Below are 16,387 nucleotides of genomic sequence, written 5' to 3'. Positions count from 1 at the left end.
CACTTTCCATACAGACTCCAATAGAAATGAAGTTAACACCAGAGTGTAGATTTAGAGAACTGATACAATATAGATACAATTAGAATTATTTGTGATAAATCTGTATTGCATTACCCCATCCATGGTGACCCACAACATCTAACTACCAGCTATTGAAAAGGAATAATAAATAAATAAATCTGGGAAAGTGTGTGTAGAGGTGTGTTTTAAAAAAGTAATTTTGAAAAATATTCTGGTATGGTTTATCTGATAGATATGCTTGCAAAGATTAGCAGTGGGGGAGAAAGGTGTCATGCACACTCCTTGTATTTGGGAGTAAGCCAATGCAGTGGAGCTTCTGTGAATGAATGTGCAGAGCTGTTCAGGATTCAGCTGGGTGTTTCCCAAAGAAAAGGCTCTCATGAGACAGGATCCTGATCCGTTTACATGCATCTACACCCGGGGGCGTCGTCTACTATGAAACTAATGAAGCTTAAGCTTCAGGGCCCCTAGTCTTAGAGGGGCCCTAATACTGACTTTAGCCCATATTGCTTAAAATAGACCCAATTTGAGTCACACAACTCAAAATGATTAATTTTTTGTTATATATATTTCAACAATCCTGAAGTTTGAGAGTCAGTAGTTCAGATGTTATAAAGGTGGAGTGTTAAGGTAGCTTGGAAACTAAAAGGCAAAGGAAATTTTTATTCACACCAGTGACTTGTACATGTGAGATAATTCAGTACAGCAATTTAAATCAATATCTGAGATGTAGTAGTTACTTTTTTTTTTTAATTGATCAGTTGTGGAAAAAGCCTATTGAGGAAGTGGTTTGTTGCTGGTTGCGAAGGGCCCCCACAACATTTCAAGCCTCAGGGCCCCCAAAATTTAGCTCCACCACTGGCTACACTCCTGTTCCTGTGATTCAGATTAGAACAGCCTGTAGGTGCTTCCTTATACAGGGCTCAAGTGAACTCACACGGGACTGCAGTCCAATCCCTCCCCCCAAGAAGTCAAAATAATATTTTCCTCTCCCCACAACTCTTATTGGGTGATCTGATGAAGGTCTTTTCCCCTTTCTCGTTCACCCCTCTCTTGACTGGTCAGAGAATAGCTGTCACTGTCATCATACCTGCCCAATCAGGCAGTCAGGCCTGGAAGACTGCAAGGCCTAGTGCTCCATGAAAGACTCACCTCTGCTCAAGCTGGTGGGAAGCAGTGAAAAGCAGAAAGAGAGGTGGCAGTGGTGGCAGGATCTGCTGCTTGGTGCAAGAGACCCACACATTCAGCAAGGAGGGCAGGAAACTCATCATGGACTAGCAGCTGATGGCCCATGGACTGGCAGTAGTCCAGGGACTACCACTTTGAGTAGCACTGTCCTAGGACAAGTGTGACAATAATATCTTTAGGAACAAATTCCAGAGTGGGAGCTGTGTTAGTCTGTTTCAGAATAAAATAAAGAGAAATGAAAAACAGTGTCTAGTGGCACCTTAAAGACCTACAAACTTATTGTATCATATTTGTTGGTCAGATACCATTTCATCAGGTGCATTATGTTTTAACCTTTATAGATAGGTTTAATCACCTGCAAAAACGTTTTAGCAGAGTGAGGCCAGAAAATTACACCATACAAGGGAGACTTGGAAAAATCAACAAATACACAACACAAATGAGATCTGGTCAAAGGTGTAAAAGATTGAATCCATAGGGGTGATCTGCTTCCAGTTGGTGCTGATCCAGGCTGGAGCTGGAGTCATGGTTTCTAACTATGGAATGGAATGGTGGCATACAAATAAGATGATGACAGTGATGATATGTTAACCCAGTACAGGTTCATAGAAGACTTATAATCACTGTCAGTTGCTCTGCTAGGTCATTGTTTGCAGCAGGATCACCTTCCTCCCCCCAAGTAGTCCCTTCCACGTAGACTTGCAGCAATAGAACTGTCTGTGAGCCAAGTAGGTGCTCCTCTGGCCCCTTGGACTTCCTGTCAGGTCTGTTGCTGCATTTGCTCTTGAGACCTGGGGGTGGGTGGGAATCAGGAACTGAAAGAAGGGTTTGATGGATTATGGGGGGACGAGTGAGTTGTCCCTGAGATGGGGTTCTTCAGGTTGTTTTCAAACTACTGTGAGATTCTTCCAGTCCAGATGGAGTAAGGTTTATCTGCAGGATCACAAGCCTTGACCTCCAAAGAGACCTCCAGGCTCTGCGTTGGATAGGATCCTAAACCTGCAGGCAAGATGAATATTGTGCATACATAAACACCTAGCCAGATGACAGTTCCTTTTTTTTAATGAGCAAGCGGTTCCTACGTTTAATTCTTACTTTAAATGGAGAATGCAGTCTTCTGAGTTGCACGGGGCTCTTCTTTCACCTGTGTGTCAAGGGAAAATAGTTCAGTTCAGTACTAGCATGCGGGCTCACTGGCTAGCACAAGGTTCTTGATGGGCACATGGTAACCTGCTTCGGGGTCTCCCATGGCACACCTTTTGGCATTCACGCTAATAAAGTATTGTTGTACATCTCGGAATGCTCACTTGATGCTCTTTTTCTTGCAAAGGTGATGGTGAAGTTGTGGAGCAGGTGATTGGGCAGCAAACTAATGACCAAGAAGAAAGCATCCTTGATGGAATGATCAGGGAGCTACAACGAGAGCAAGATCAGAGAAGACTTAATGGAAGTGAAGCTACTCCAAATCTTCTGCAAATCAGATTGCAGCCTGCTAATGGTAAGAGTCATCTCCAGTTATTCTTCTAGACAAGTGTAGAAGGATTCAGTGTTCATTGGTGTTCTTTTGATACAACAAACACGGTGGGGGAAGTTGATTAGTCTTCTGGTTTGTTTTGGTAGCTTTGAGAAGTCCAAGTTTGGATATAGCTTCCCCCCCAAATGTTGGGCTCAGACGGAGTGGTCAAATTGAAGGTGTTCGGCAGATGCACCACAACGCTCCTAGAAGTCAGATGGCCACGGAGAGGGACCTCATGGCATGGAGTAGGAGAGTGGTGGTGAATGAGCTGCATCCTGGGGTTAGCAGGTAAAAACAATGTTTAGAATTATTTCAGGTTTTGTCTTTATGCATGTGTGTGCCATGATCTTCCTGGAATCGTTTTAAGGACCACCCATGTTACAGATCAGCAGAGTATGTTTGTTTGTTTGTTTGTTTGTTTGTTTGTTTGTTTGTTTGTTTGCTGTCACACCACCTCCCTTCTTTAGCTTTTCTAAACCTAACCAAAGTAGGAGGTTTAACTGACGGACATACCTGTAGGTCATCATCTTGGAAACCCTTAGCCAGTCATGGCAGGGGAGAGAAACAGCCAATCAGGAGTGTATGGGGCTGGTAAAGAAATTTGAAAGTTTACATGGCAGATAGAGCCTGGCTACAAAAGTAGCTAGGTGTGCTTAGGGGTCTGTCTGGCAGGATAAGCCTGTTTAATTTCCTCAGGTGGAGGAAATAGACTGAGAAAGAGGATAGAGATACTTTAGGAAGAGGGAAAGCAAATAGTAATTGTAGGAGGAGATACTTTTAATAGAAACAGTTCTGTTGTAGAGAATTATAAATGAAGTTTAAACCTAAAATGGCATTTCAGAGAGAAAATAAATACCGTGCCTTTAATAGTGAAACCTTCAAGCGTTTTCCTTTTTGAATGTATGTTAATAGAAAGAGTTTTTGTCTCCATTGTGCCTCAGCTTTGATTTCTGCCTAGCTTGGGGAATAGGTTTTCACTGCACTCCCCAGCATCAAGAGGCCTTGCTGCAGGTTTATATTATACACTACCACATGCAGAGAATATCTGAATTCTTAGTTGTTTTAGAAAGGGAGTGACCAAGCTTTAATTATTCCATCTTCACTGAGGGAGTATGTCACAACAGCCTAGGTAACAAATGCATAGGTCAAGGCTGGTTCTTCACCAGTTCATACTTGAAATTGACAGACGTAGGCAGCAGAGAGATGTGGTTTGGTGGGTTAAGCAACAAGGCCCCAAGTATAGTGTTTACATAGCTGTGTTGCTTTTCTCTAGTGATCCCTTGCTTTTGCTGGACTTGGAACATGAATACACCAGTTGCAGCACCACAGAAACACAGCACTCTATACACCTTTGTTCCAGTCCTTGTAGAATTGCAAGGGGCATTGTTTGATAAATTACCCCTTCCTAGAGACGCTGCTGTAAGGATCCCTCTAATCTGGAAATGAAGAACCTCTAGCCCACAGGCCTGATTAGACCTAGTACAAGTCCCTGTTTGGCCCACAAAGTCATTTTCCAAGACCACACCCACTTGCCCCACACCTGACGTCATTTGTGATGTAGCTGCCAGTGAACAATTTGGAGCCTTAAAGTGCACTCCTGCTTATTCTTTTGCAAGGGAGACTTGCTGTTGCTGCAGTTCAGCTGTTTGAGAGTAACAGCAAACTGGTTGGAATCAGCCAAAAGCCAGGCTTGAACAGTGCCTTATCAGCTTATCAGTGGTAACTTTGGATTGGATTTTTCCTTGCAGCACAGCTTGAGCTCAGTTTGTGCTACAAAGGAAAAAATTGACTGCTTGGTGTCATGCTGATGGCAGGTGATTGATAGGTGGGCAGTCCTCCTCACCTGTCAAAGTGGCCTTCCCCGGGTAGGGGAGCTCAGGATCCAGCTCACCAATTGGGAAAGGTTTCCCACAACTGCTCTAATCAAAGACCATTTGATTTGCTCAAAAAGTCCTAAAAGCATAATATTTTTCTCTTATCCCATTAAATTTGCAGTTTTGAGAAATGTTAGCTTTGTGCATGAAATCTTATACATGTGAACTCAGGAATAAACTCTGCTGTGCTCACTGTGGCCTGCCACAGGAAATTGCACAGGATTACATTTTTAGCCACCCTGCACTGACGCCTGTTCTTTAAGTGCAAAATAAAGACCACACTTATCCACCAACTATCCTGGCTGAGCAAGCTCCAGTTTGCGCATCAAATGTTCGCATCCAGAACAGTTTCCCCGTTCAGTTAAGTAGTGGCTGTTGCGTCTTTCTTTTGTGCATGCAGATCTAATCTCTCTGTTGAAATGAACACATAGCAGGAGTGCATATAGAATTCTAGATTGAAGTACACTAGCTTCAATAGACGGGGAAAATTCTGAATCGCCCCCCCCCCCAGAGGAAAAAAAAAAAAAGCTTGGAAGCCAGGGTGATGAAAATCTAAGAACATGTTTAAAGGTTCAAAGATTAACCCAAACTTACCATCTTCTTAAGAGTTCAAGAGGAATGCCGAGCTGCAAAAGGCGAATTAGAAATTCACCTGTATACTCTTGAAAAGAAGAGAAAGCCTTCCCATACTTTACAAAGGGTGAGAAATTTTGCTTGTTTTCAGAAATCCTGTGTATTCCATGCTAAGAGCTAGCTAGCCAAGCACAGATATAGGATCTTAATGCTTTGGTGGGCAGTGCTATTGGGAGGAAGGGCTGAAATACCACAGGCATCCAGGATTTTTTAGGGAGTATCCAAGCTTGTGCAAAAGAGCAAAGTTCCACATAAATTGCAGGGGAATGAGGCTGGTGGTGCATAATATGATGAATAAGCTTAGCGTAGCTTTAAACTTGACTTCTGAGTAGAGAGCCAGGGAACTGCAGGGTATCTCATTTGGGCCTCCTCATCTTAGGAAGAATGATGCAAGTGGGTTCATGTCCTCAGACTACACAGATAAATGGACAAACTCCATGTATATTCATATACATTAATAAATTGGGAGTAAGAGTAAGGGATTGGGGACGTGGGTGGTGCTGTGGTCCAAACAACTGAGCCTAGGGCTTCCTGATCAGAAGGTTGGCAGTTTGAATCCCTGCGATGGGGTGAGGTCCCGTTGCTCAGTCCCAGCTCCTGCCAACCTAGAAGTTCGAAAGCACATCAAAGTGCAAGTGGATAAATAGGTACCGCTCCGGCGGGAAGGTAAATGGCGTTTCCATGTGCTGCTCTGGTTTTGCCAGAAGTGGCTTAGTCATGCTGGCCACATGATCTGCAGACAAATGTCGGCTCCCTTGGCCAGAAAAGCGAGATGAGCACAGCAACCCCAGAGTCGTTCACGACTGGACTTAACTGTCAGGGGTCCTTTACCTTTTTAAGCGTAAGGGATTAGGTAGGGAGAGCAAGGAGGCTCCAATTATAGTGGTTGCAGGTAGTGGGAGGTATGGTGTAAGGCATGAGACAGGGCAGATACAGAGGGTGTTGAATGCTTAATTGTTGATTGCTGCATGCTGGCTCTTCCTCCTCCAACTGGGGAACCAGTGTCCTGTCAGCCAGCCCTCAAGCCTGAAGATACTGCTGTTAAACATCAGACCAGTTTTAAATATAATCTCACTCACCCACAGTTTGGGCCAGCAGGGGCAGAGTTGTGCCCCCCCCCCCAATCTTTGCCTGTCTAAGTCTTCAGGGCAACATCAGACCAGACCCCCCCCCCATGTACAGTGGTATCTTGGTTCTCGAATTTAATCTGTTCCAGGAGTCCATTTGACTCCCGAAATGGTTCGAAAACCAAGGCTCGGCTTGGTTCAAAAACTAAGGCGAGTTTCCTGCGCTCAATCAGAAGCTGCTTTGGATGTTCTTTTTCCGAAAAATGTTCGCAAACCAGAACACTCACTTCCGGGTTTGTGGCATTCAGGAGCCGATTTGTTCGGGACCCAAGCTGTTCGACTACCAAGGTGCCACCGTATAGTTTGTAAGAATTCAGTCTCTCTCCCCCAAGTTTCTTGTTCCCCACCCCACCCCCGCCTAAGTACAGATCTAAAGTGTTTGTAACTTGTGTTGAACACATGAGGCAGGTTAAGGATTCTGATGGTGTCCTGTTCACTGTGCTACTCACGGCCTCCCTGCCAATAAATATCCTATCACCTCTAGCCTCTGATGGGAGTTGGAGTCTGACATTTGGAGGGCCACAGGTTCCCTACTTCTGCTTTTAGCTCAGTTGTTTAATTTGCATTGCTTGTGGGTTTATTATAGCTTATACTGCAGTATGCTCCTGAAACACTTGGGGGTTTGGGTACAGTGAGGAAAAGAACTTTATCTACACAATGAATATTAAGGCTGGAATAATGAAACAGACCCTTTTACTGGCTAAAATGGATGTTTCAAATACTTCAACCAAGGTTTTGAATAAAAATGCTCACCTGTTAGAGAGCCATAGTTCAGCATTACAGGCATGAGCCAGCCCTACATTATTGCATAGATTTGGTCAATCTTGATGTTCGATGCTGCAAACTTTCCTCTGTAATCTCAAATTCTGTGTTCTGTTCTTCCCTGGTACTGTGAAAGTGTGATTATCAACCCGGCAGTGGGCGATCTTTGCGAAGAAACCAACGCAAGCGTCAGCATGCTTACCAAACACGCTCCACCTTTGATCATCATTCACAAGGTGTACGAAGAAGCTCACATACTCAGGAAGACTCTGAAAGCTCTTCTGAGGTCAGGTGTCTGGTTATTATATTAAATCGTGTTAGTGGGGGAAAGCATTAAAATAAAAAGTGGACTTTAAACCATTACCAAATATGATCAAAATGTTGAGTTAGAGTTTTGTCACAATTAGCAGAAGTAAGACTGGAAATGAGTTCAAGACAAATTCAGTTGGACAATTAGGAGCTGGCAGTGATCTGTGAACAGGTTGGTTTTGCCAGTACAAAAACCCCTACCAGCTATTTAGATCACCCTCAAATTGTTATGGTTGGGAGTTTGTGTAGCGTAGTGGCTTAGATGCTATGAAACAGGAACCCCCAATTCAAATCTTGCCTTTATCATGAACTTACTGGGTGGCTTTATGCAAAGCATGCTTGTCTGAGAATATGGGTGATAGTATGACCTCATAGGGTTGCTGTAAGAATTACAGCTCTTCTCTTGCATTTTCTAATTGTAATCCTTATAACACATCTATAAGATGCTTACAGATGCTTAGTATAATTATTAATTCAGCTATCTCCCCTTATTGCTATTTGAGTCCAATCTGCAGGTCTGCAAACATTCTGGAGGGAGAAATGCTGGCTGTTTGCCCTTAACAGGACTGCTGTTATGAGTCTGGCACTCTGCTAGTTCTGGAATGCTGTAATGACAGCTTTGATGTTCATGGAAGATGTTTTCCCTTGCAGTTTTCTGTTTGCCCGCTGTATCTAATGTCAAGAGCAGTTACTAAAGCTTTGCTTAATGCTCAGCTTTGGATTTTACAGTTTGTGTCAAAAGATGGACACAGGTGCTTTCTTTGCACTCCTTTGAGTCAGTTTGAGAAGATAAGAAGCTGCTGTATACTAAGTGAGACCATCGGTCCATCTAGCTCAGTGTTGCCTACACTGACTGGCAACAGCAGCTCTCCAGGATTTCAGGCAGGAGCCTCTCTCAGCCCTACCTGAAGATGTTGGGACTTTCTGCATTCAAAACAGATGCTTTACCACTGAGCTGCAGCCCTTCCCCATTTAGTTATTGACAGTGTCTTTTAGACCTACACATAACAGGAGGTGTGCAATATGAGAGGGAACTCATCTTTCTGCTAGCAAATTTGTGACTGTAGCAAAGTGATAGAGCAAATGGACAAAGCTTTCTCTTTTCTTCCCCTCTCAGGAAGATGACACAGGTGGCACAAGTGATGCGTCTGTGGACGACAATGTCACTGCATGGCAAAGTGAAAGCAGCTCTAGGTAATTTCTCTTACTCTGTTTTAAAGGGGAATATTTCACAATGAATGTGCTGCTTGATACAAGGCCACCTAATGTGGGGAGGGCACGGTGTGCACAGCTCTACATAGGAACATTTTGCTGCTCAACAACAAGAATTTTGTACAGGTAACAGAAATTAGTGCAGATTTTTATCTGCTAAACTGATAGCAAATAAACTTGTGAGTGCTAACTTCTTCCTTTCAGTTTACCTGCTTCCCCTTGTTGTTAGTCTCATCCTCTGCAGAGTCTGAACAAGATAATCACAGCAGATCAACAGCCAAGCTGTAAAAAATGTAAAGGAAAAAAGTAAATAACTTATAAATTCATATAACATATTTGATGGCCCCCAGAATTAAACACGCGTGTGTCTAGAGTGACACGTCTCTATAGTAAAGCCTCAATTGCACATTTTAAACCATGTTTTTAATTACAATAGTTTCTCCCAATTCTCCCCATCCCCCACCTTGGCTCAAATGAGTCAAGTATGCTTTGTCATATTGTATGAATGTAAAATGTGGTTTATGTGTTTCATGCAAACTAAGCAGTAAGCCAGAAATAAACCAGTAATAAACCTTGGCTTATTTCTGGCTTACAACTTGTAAAGCATAGCCCAGGTTCAAATAGGACAAGACACAGTATGCTTGCTTGAACCAAGGGGGAGAAGTTACTCAGGTACTTATGTAGGGCCGGGAGATATCTGGTTTTCAACATCATGATATATCACCAGCTAAACATTGTGATTTAGTGATATATCACAGTGTCTGAAACATGGAACTATGCAGGGTGGGTGAAGGCTCAGTCTTTGGAGATAGCTGCTGGTGGGGGGAGTGAAGATTGGGCATGTGGCTGGGTAAAAGAGCATGGAAATTGGGTGGGTGGGGAGTGTAAAGATTGGATGTGTGGTAAGTCAGACACACACACACACACACAGGAGCAAGGGAGGAAAGAGGTGTGAACGACATAGGGCAATATGTTTGGTTTTTTTCTTTTGCGACATCTGGGAGGGAAGTCAGTGACTCAGCATTGGCAGTGGCTTCATGAAACCGAGCTTTCTGCCAACTGCTACCAGGCAAACACATGTTATGTCTGTGCATGCGCTCGTGTGTGTGTGTGCGCGCGGACACACACACACAGTGATTTGCCATGTATTGTCAATTATTTTTAAATGGTCATTGCATTGTGGTCTGGAAACTGGTATTGGACAATATTATCAATATATCTCCTAGCCCTATGCAAAACAGAGACAAAGGCACAGAGCAGACTCACATAAATAAATCCCAAAATCCCTTGCAGAATCCCAAAATTTTACACTCCCCCCCTCCCACAGGGTAGGTGGGCTTACCTGGCTAGATGCCACCCATCTTGCTACAGCTGGCGGTGGGGCAAGGGTTGGTAAAGGGCTTTTTGGTCCAGGCTCATATTTGTTTTCTTAACAGCTTCATTGCTCTTGGTCTTTGTTAGGTAATTGTTCCTTACCTAACTTTGGGGCTGGGACGCGACCTGCTGGGCATCCTGCGGATGTCGGGGCCTGGCTCTGGCCATTTGTGGAGTCATCAGAGAGCTCCTGCGGCTGGAGGCTGATTGCGGAGCCTCCGTAGGTCCCTCAGATGTTGGGGCCTGGCTCGTGGAGCCCCCATAGGCTCTGCGGATGTCCGGGCTTGGCTCCAGGCAGCGACGAGGCTTCAGAGAGCTCAGATCACTCACTTCTGGGTTAAAAACGTTTGTAACCCAAAAAAGCATAACTCAAACCACTGAGCCTCTTGGGCTTGCCGATCAGAAGGTCGGCGGTTTGAATCCCCACAATGGGGTGAGCTCCTGTTGTTCGGTCCCAGCTCCTGCCAACCTAGCAGTTCGAAAGTATGCCTAAAAGTGCAAGTAGATAAATGGGTACTGCTCCAGCGGGAAGGTAAACAGTGTTTCTGTGCACTGCTCTGGTTTCGGTGTTCTGTTGCACCAGAAGTGGCTTAGTCATGCTGACCACATGACCCGGAAAAACACTGCGGAGTGGACAAATGCCAGCTCCCTTGGCCTGTAAAGCAAGATGAGCACCACAACCCCAGAGTCGTTTGCGACTGTAGTTAACTGTCAGGGGTCCTTTACCTTTACCTTATTAGACAAGCTGGTTTGCTGTAACATGCCTAAACAACCATAGCATAAATGACAGCAGAGCAGTGCCCTCACTGTCAAGCACATAGATCGCCTCAGTATTCCAGTGATTTGTGTGGGGTGAAATAGGAGGGGTAGAGACTACAGTACAGTTGATGTATGATTTGGTGCAAACGACTAAACATGCGTGAGGAAGCACCATCATGCCTACAACGTAGCAGTGGTGGGAGCAAACAAAGCCTACTTCTTTGCCACCATTGCACCCTCAATTAGCTGTCTGGCAGAACTTTTCAGAATAGTGAATGGGATTTTATGATCTGGCCAATAACGGATGCTCTGACGCCTTCAGAGGTGTGCTATAACAACTTTGCAAAGATACTTCAGAGACAAAATTGTTCAGGTTCAGACAGACTTGGATGCCAAGTCCAATGGAAGTTTATAGAGCAACATCTGTTCCATCTATACTGGATTGGTTTAGATTATTGCATCCTGGGGATATGGACAAGCTGCTTAAAGAACTGCCACCAACCACTTGCCTCCTTGACACTTTCTCATATTGGCTTCTTAAAACTAGCTCTAGGAGATTGGATGGATCCCTGTAGTGATTAATGCTTCATTGGAGAGTAGGGAGGTGCCATCTGCCTTGTAGGAGGCAGTGGTGCACCCCTTCCTTAGGAAAACCTCCCTGCTGCTATCCTACGCAAGCTCCTACTTGGATAGGATGGCAGCAGAGATAGCTAGATAAATGTAGTCTTGGAAACATCTACCAGGTCAGAGATTGGTTTATTCCATGGGTTGATGCAGAATTTTGCATAGACCCTTCTGGATTAAGAGTACTACCTTTTCAAAACCTTAATAAGATGACGATTACAGGTCTAAATAATGCCTTTCTTAAAGCAACCATGCAGGTCCAGGGGAAGCTGGACAAAATCATTGGCATTTTACAGTTTTCCTTTAACACCTACCTATATTGGAGCATGAAAACTTTAAAAGATATAGAAATATACTATCAATTTGCCAGTAGGGGGAGCAAGAGTATAGAATATGCAATACCTATAAAAATAATAAACTACTGTACTAAGAAAAGAGGAGCTGTATCAACTTTTGGATATCTGTCCTAATAGGTTTCAAATATTTTATTCTGTAAATGGTTTTGGTGTCTTATGATAAAGAGCCATATCTTTTGCTTTTGCTTTTGCTCAGCAGCAGTTTAGGTCTGAATTAGGGACTCACTCACATGGCCTGAAAATAACAGGGTTTATAGGGGGTCACTAATTCAGAAGTGGTGACATCTTGTATTTATAAGGCACTTCTTTTGGAATGGACTGGTAACATGTTATGTTTGAAAGGAGTGTCTGGGACTGACATGGGACTGGAGTTACAGGATGAAGTATAGAATGCTAAATGGGTTAGATCACCTTTTAAAACCATGTCTGCAGAATTCAAGAACCCACCTTCAAAACAATACATAGATGGCATTGGACCCCAGTTAAATTGAATAGAATCAATCTCCAGAATGTTGGATGGGTTGTGGTGAGAGTGTTGTTTTGTGCAAGATTTTTGGATCACTGTATTTGATAAAATATCTATTTATTATGAATATTATGAAACAGAAAACGCCTGACCCTTCTTTGGCCCTTTTTATTGATTCCACTTTCTAAAGGTCCTCATATATTACATCCAAAATTAATAGCTCTATTACTAGCAGTGGCCAGCTTAGAAATAGAGAGGCACTGGAAATCAAGAGGATTCACCATGAAGGGTTGGCTTGATAGAATATGGGATGTAGCACTTTCAGAACATCTAGCATACCACAGCTGGGTGATTAAGGTCCTTTCAGGGGGGGTGTTGAAATAGTGGTGGCCATTTATAGCATATATGCACACCAATGAACATTTGTTATAACCCCCATCGGGTCAGGTAACATGGAATACTTACATTTAATAAATTTAAGAAATAAATAACATTCAATAAATAACTATTGAAAACTATACTATAAATAAGTATAGTTCTATACTATAAATAACATAATTTAACAAATAAATAAAACAACTAAATTACATTCACCACACTGTCTCAGAATAAATGTACTTACTATTAATCAACGGCACTGTTGTAATCTCCTTCCTTTTATGCTGTAATGGTAAATCTTCATTTCCAAACTGACAACGCCTCCATCATATACTCAACATAGCTGTAAACATTATCTATATTGCGCCTTGTCAATATTGTTGTTTTGGTTGTAGTATGAAAATACAGTAAAAAGTAAATGGAGGGGGGGGGTAGACTTCACAGGACCTAGAAGTGTTAAACAGTTATCACCCAGTGACAAATATCCCCTTACTTGGCAAGGTGCTTCAGAAGGTGGTTGCAGTCCAGCTTTAGGCATGCTTGAAGGAAGCTAATTACTTGGATGCATTCAGACATGGTCATCGTATGGACTCGGTCATCCTTCTTGATAACATTTATCGGCGATGTGGGGAGCGCAATCCTGCTCGTTTTCTTTGCACTCTCAGCAGCATTCGATACTGTTGTTTTCCAGAGTGGGCTGGAGCACATTCAGTTAATAAGATGGTTCCTCCCACTCACCTGGATAGGCAGGGACCTTCAAGTCTTCTGCCTCCTCTTCCTGGAGGGAGGAGCCATCCTGCTCCCCAGGTTTTCCCAGTTTGGGTCAGCTGAGTCCTCTGTTCTAAACAGATCTATATTACCTTTTGTTCACTCCACAAAGTGGTTTCCCTAATTTCTCTCTGCTCTGGTTTGTCTACCTTGTTGATCTGAACAACAGCAGCAACTTTTAAACTACCTTAAAGGAGGGGAATCTATTTAACTTTGACCCCCACTCTCCATACCATGCAGGCTCTTGCCTTGACTGAGATACAGTGGTGCCTCGCAAGACGAAATTAATCCGTTCCCCGAGTCTCTTCGTCTAGCGGTTTTTTCGTCTTGCGAAGCAACCCTATTAGCGGCTTAGCGGATTAGCGCTATTAGTGGCTTAGCAGCTATTAAAGGCTTAGCGGCTTAGCGGCTAAAAGGCTATTAGCATCTTAGCGGCTTAGAAAAAGGGGGGGAAAGCGAAAAAAAATCGCAACACTCGCAAGACGTTTTCGTCTTGCGAAGCAAGCCCATAGGGAAATTTGTCTTGCGAAGCAGCTCAAAAACGGAAAACCCTTTCGTCTAGCGGGTTTTCCGTCTTGTGAGGCATTCGTCTTGGGAGCACCACTGTAAATTGTTGCCCACAAGCACCGACGGCAAAAAACTTACGTCCTTGGCCACCATAGCAACAGAGCAAAAAACAAAAAGGAGGTGGCAATAACCAACAGGTGGTGTTTATCTTCTCTTTCTATCTTGATGAAGCTCAAAGGCCTCATGGGCAGTAGCGCTGCTAGGTAGAGGTGGATTTGCTGTCCTCCCCATTTCTCTTCTCAGTGCTGCTACATGGCACAGACAGAGTTGAGGGTCTTCCATGGTTTGGGAGAAGGAAGAGTGGCAGCACTCATTAAACGCTACTTTTTCTCTTATTGAGAAATTGAATAGGCCTCAATATCAGTAGATCTGCCAGGTAGAGATGTGTAAATGTATTCATGATACCGAGTTCCTGATAAAACCACTTTTGATATTAGTCATGAATGAAGGATTTTATGTTTGCTTTCGTATGGAGCTCATCATTTACAAATGATTTCATATACCCTAGAGCCACATCAATTTCTTCCTTTTATATTTTGGTGGTTATAAAAATAGGTATATATTAATTTGAAAGGTATTTGTGAAATATAGTATTAGTTTATATATATTCTAAACCCTAACTTGGCTGTTGTTGGGTTTTTATTTCCTTTTGCTTTTCATCCAGTATAATCAGTAATTCCCCCTCCCCACCCCCAACCAGGAAGCTCTGGTCTTCCCTTTGTGGCCCTGAAAATATGTCCCACTGGGAACAAAATGGGTTTTCTAAGAATTTTGTTATGTGAATCTTTCAGCGATTCATCCAGTGAATATTCTGACTGGACTGCAGATGCCGGAATAAACCTTCAACCTCCGAAAAGACAAACAAGACAGGCAACTCGCAAAATGTGTAGCAGTTCTGAAGATGAAAATATGAAAGATATGAAGGGACAGGAAGAAAAACGCAAAAAACCCAAACAGACAAGGAAAAAGGTCTTTAGGCTTTTCTGAATAAAACTTTTACACCCCCCCCCCCTTTTGGGAAAGGTAAACCAGTTACTGTATTTTTCGCTCCATAAGACACACCTAGATTTAAGAGGAGGAAAGGGGGAAAGCCCCTTTTTGGGGCGGATCAGCTCAAAGTTGTGCAGCTTCTTTTGCAAAGGGGAAAACCCCCCTTTTTTGAAGATCAGCTCAAAGTTATTGAGCTTACGTTGCAAAGGGGAAAAATCCTGTTTTTATGGGGTTCAACTCACAGTTCAGCAGCTTCTTTAGGAAAGGAAAGGGAGCCGTTTCTAGAGTTTCCAGACAGATAATCCAATCAGCCAGTCACATGTCACTGGGGTAAGAAACAGCCTCCATCTGCAGAACATTCAACAGTGGAGGCCTGGGCAAGGGGATGGGGCCAGAAAGGGAGCCAGCAATCAACCACACATTCGCTCCATAAGACGCACAGACACTTCCCCTTACTTTTTAGGAGGGAAAAAGTGTGTTTTATGGAGCGAAAAATTACGGTACTTGTGTTTAAACTCTGTAATGCTTTTGTTTTAAGAAACCTAGTGGACGGCTTTCGATGGATGGTGAGCCCACTGAAGAATGGTTTGCTCCACATTGGATACTGGATACCATACCGCGGCGTTCCCCCTTCGTTCCACAAATGGGGGATGAGGTAGCTATTTGTTTATTTAACTGGAGTAGGGCATGTCATTTTAGGGGGTGAAACCTAATTTTTGCAAATTTCTGCAGTGAGGGGTCTTAAATACAGTGGTACCTCGGTTTTCAAATGCCTCCATAGTCGAACGTTTTGGAACTCGAATGCTGAAAACCCAGAAGTAAATGCCTCGGTTTTTGAATGCGCCTTGGAAGTCGATCAGGAAACGCAGTTTCTGTTTTGAGTTTTCTGTATTGAGGCTTCCACTTTGATTATGATGATGATGATGATAAATTATTATTTATACCCTGCCCATCTGGCTGGGTTGAGGCTTCCGCTTTCAGTTTTCGGTTTTTGAATCTTTTGGAACTCGAACAGACTTCCGGAATGGATTATGTTCGAAAACTGAGGTACCACTGTATATAATTTGGGGTGTGAGGAATTAAAATCTGCTAATTTTTTTTGTGATTGGACAACATTTAGCTGGGTGAATCTACATTTGATTAAGTAGCACAGAAACTGCTTTTAGAAAAACAAACTTAATTTTAATTTTGCCTTCTCAAAATGTCAGGTAATGCTATAAAAACTTTAAATTCTCTGCATAAAACATATCCTACTAAGTGTACAACATAAAGCAACATTAGAAAAGAATGACATCAGTTTATAAGAAACTTAAACAAGTTTCATCAGGTCTTGCTTTGCTTCGTTCTTGGACATCAACTGCCAACTTGCTTCTTGGCCTCTGATGTAGCCCTGCTGCCTCTGTGACTTGTTGCACACACCTCTCCATAGACTGAGCATGACAGGGCCACAGTGGAACTTGAAT

At 43.1% G+C, this 16,387-nt stretch overlaps 1 protein-coding gene across 1 annotated transcript in view; it reads left to right on the top strand.

Moving 5' to 3' along the window:
• BRWD3 (bromodomain and WD repeat domain containing 3) overlaps positions 1–16,387 on the top strand; it is a 75,487-nt gene that overhangs the window by 35,081 nt on the left and 24,019 nt on the right. The window contains exons 18-24 of the mRNA XM_081180119.1: positions 2,540–2,707; positions 2,830–3,013; positions 5,206–5,299; positions 7,258–7,407; positions 8,548–8,624; positions 14,726–14,903; positions 15,463–15,579. Of these exons, the coding sequence (XP_081036245.1) occupies positions 2,540–2,707; positions 2,830–3,013; positions 5,206–5,299; positions 7,258–7,407; positions 8,548–8,624; positions 14,726–14,903; positions 15,463–15,579 (968 nt within the window). The remainder of the gene's footprint in view (positions 1–2,539; positions 2,708–2,829; positions 3,014–5,205; positions 5,300–7,257; positions 7,408–8,547; positions 8,625–14,725; positions 14,904–15,462; positions 15,580–16,387) is intronic.

This window comes from Podarcis bocagei (assembly GCF_964188305.1).
Source record: "Podarcis bocagei genome assembly, chromosome: Z".
Taxonomy (NCBI): Eukaryota; Metazoa; Chordata; class Lepidosauria; order Squamata; family Lacertidae; genus Podarcis; species Podarcis bocagei.
Note: the sequence above shows the minus strand (reverse complement) of the source record. Positions and strands in the feature narration are given on the sequence as shown.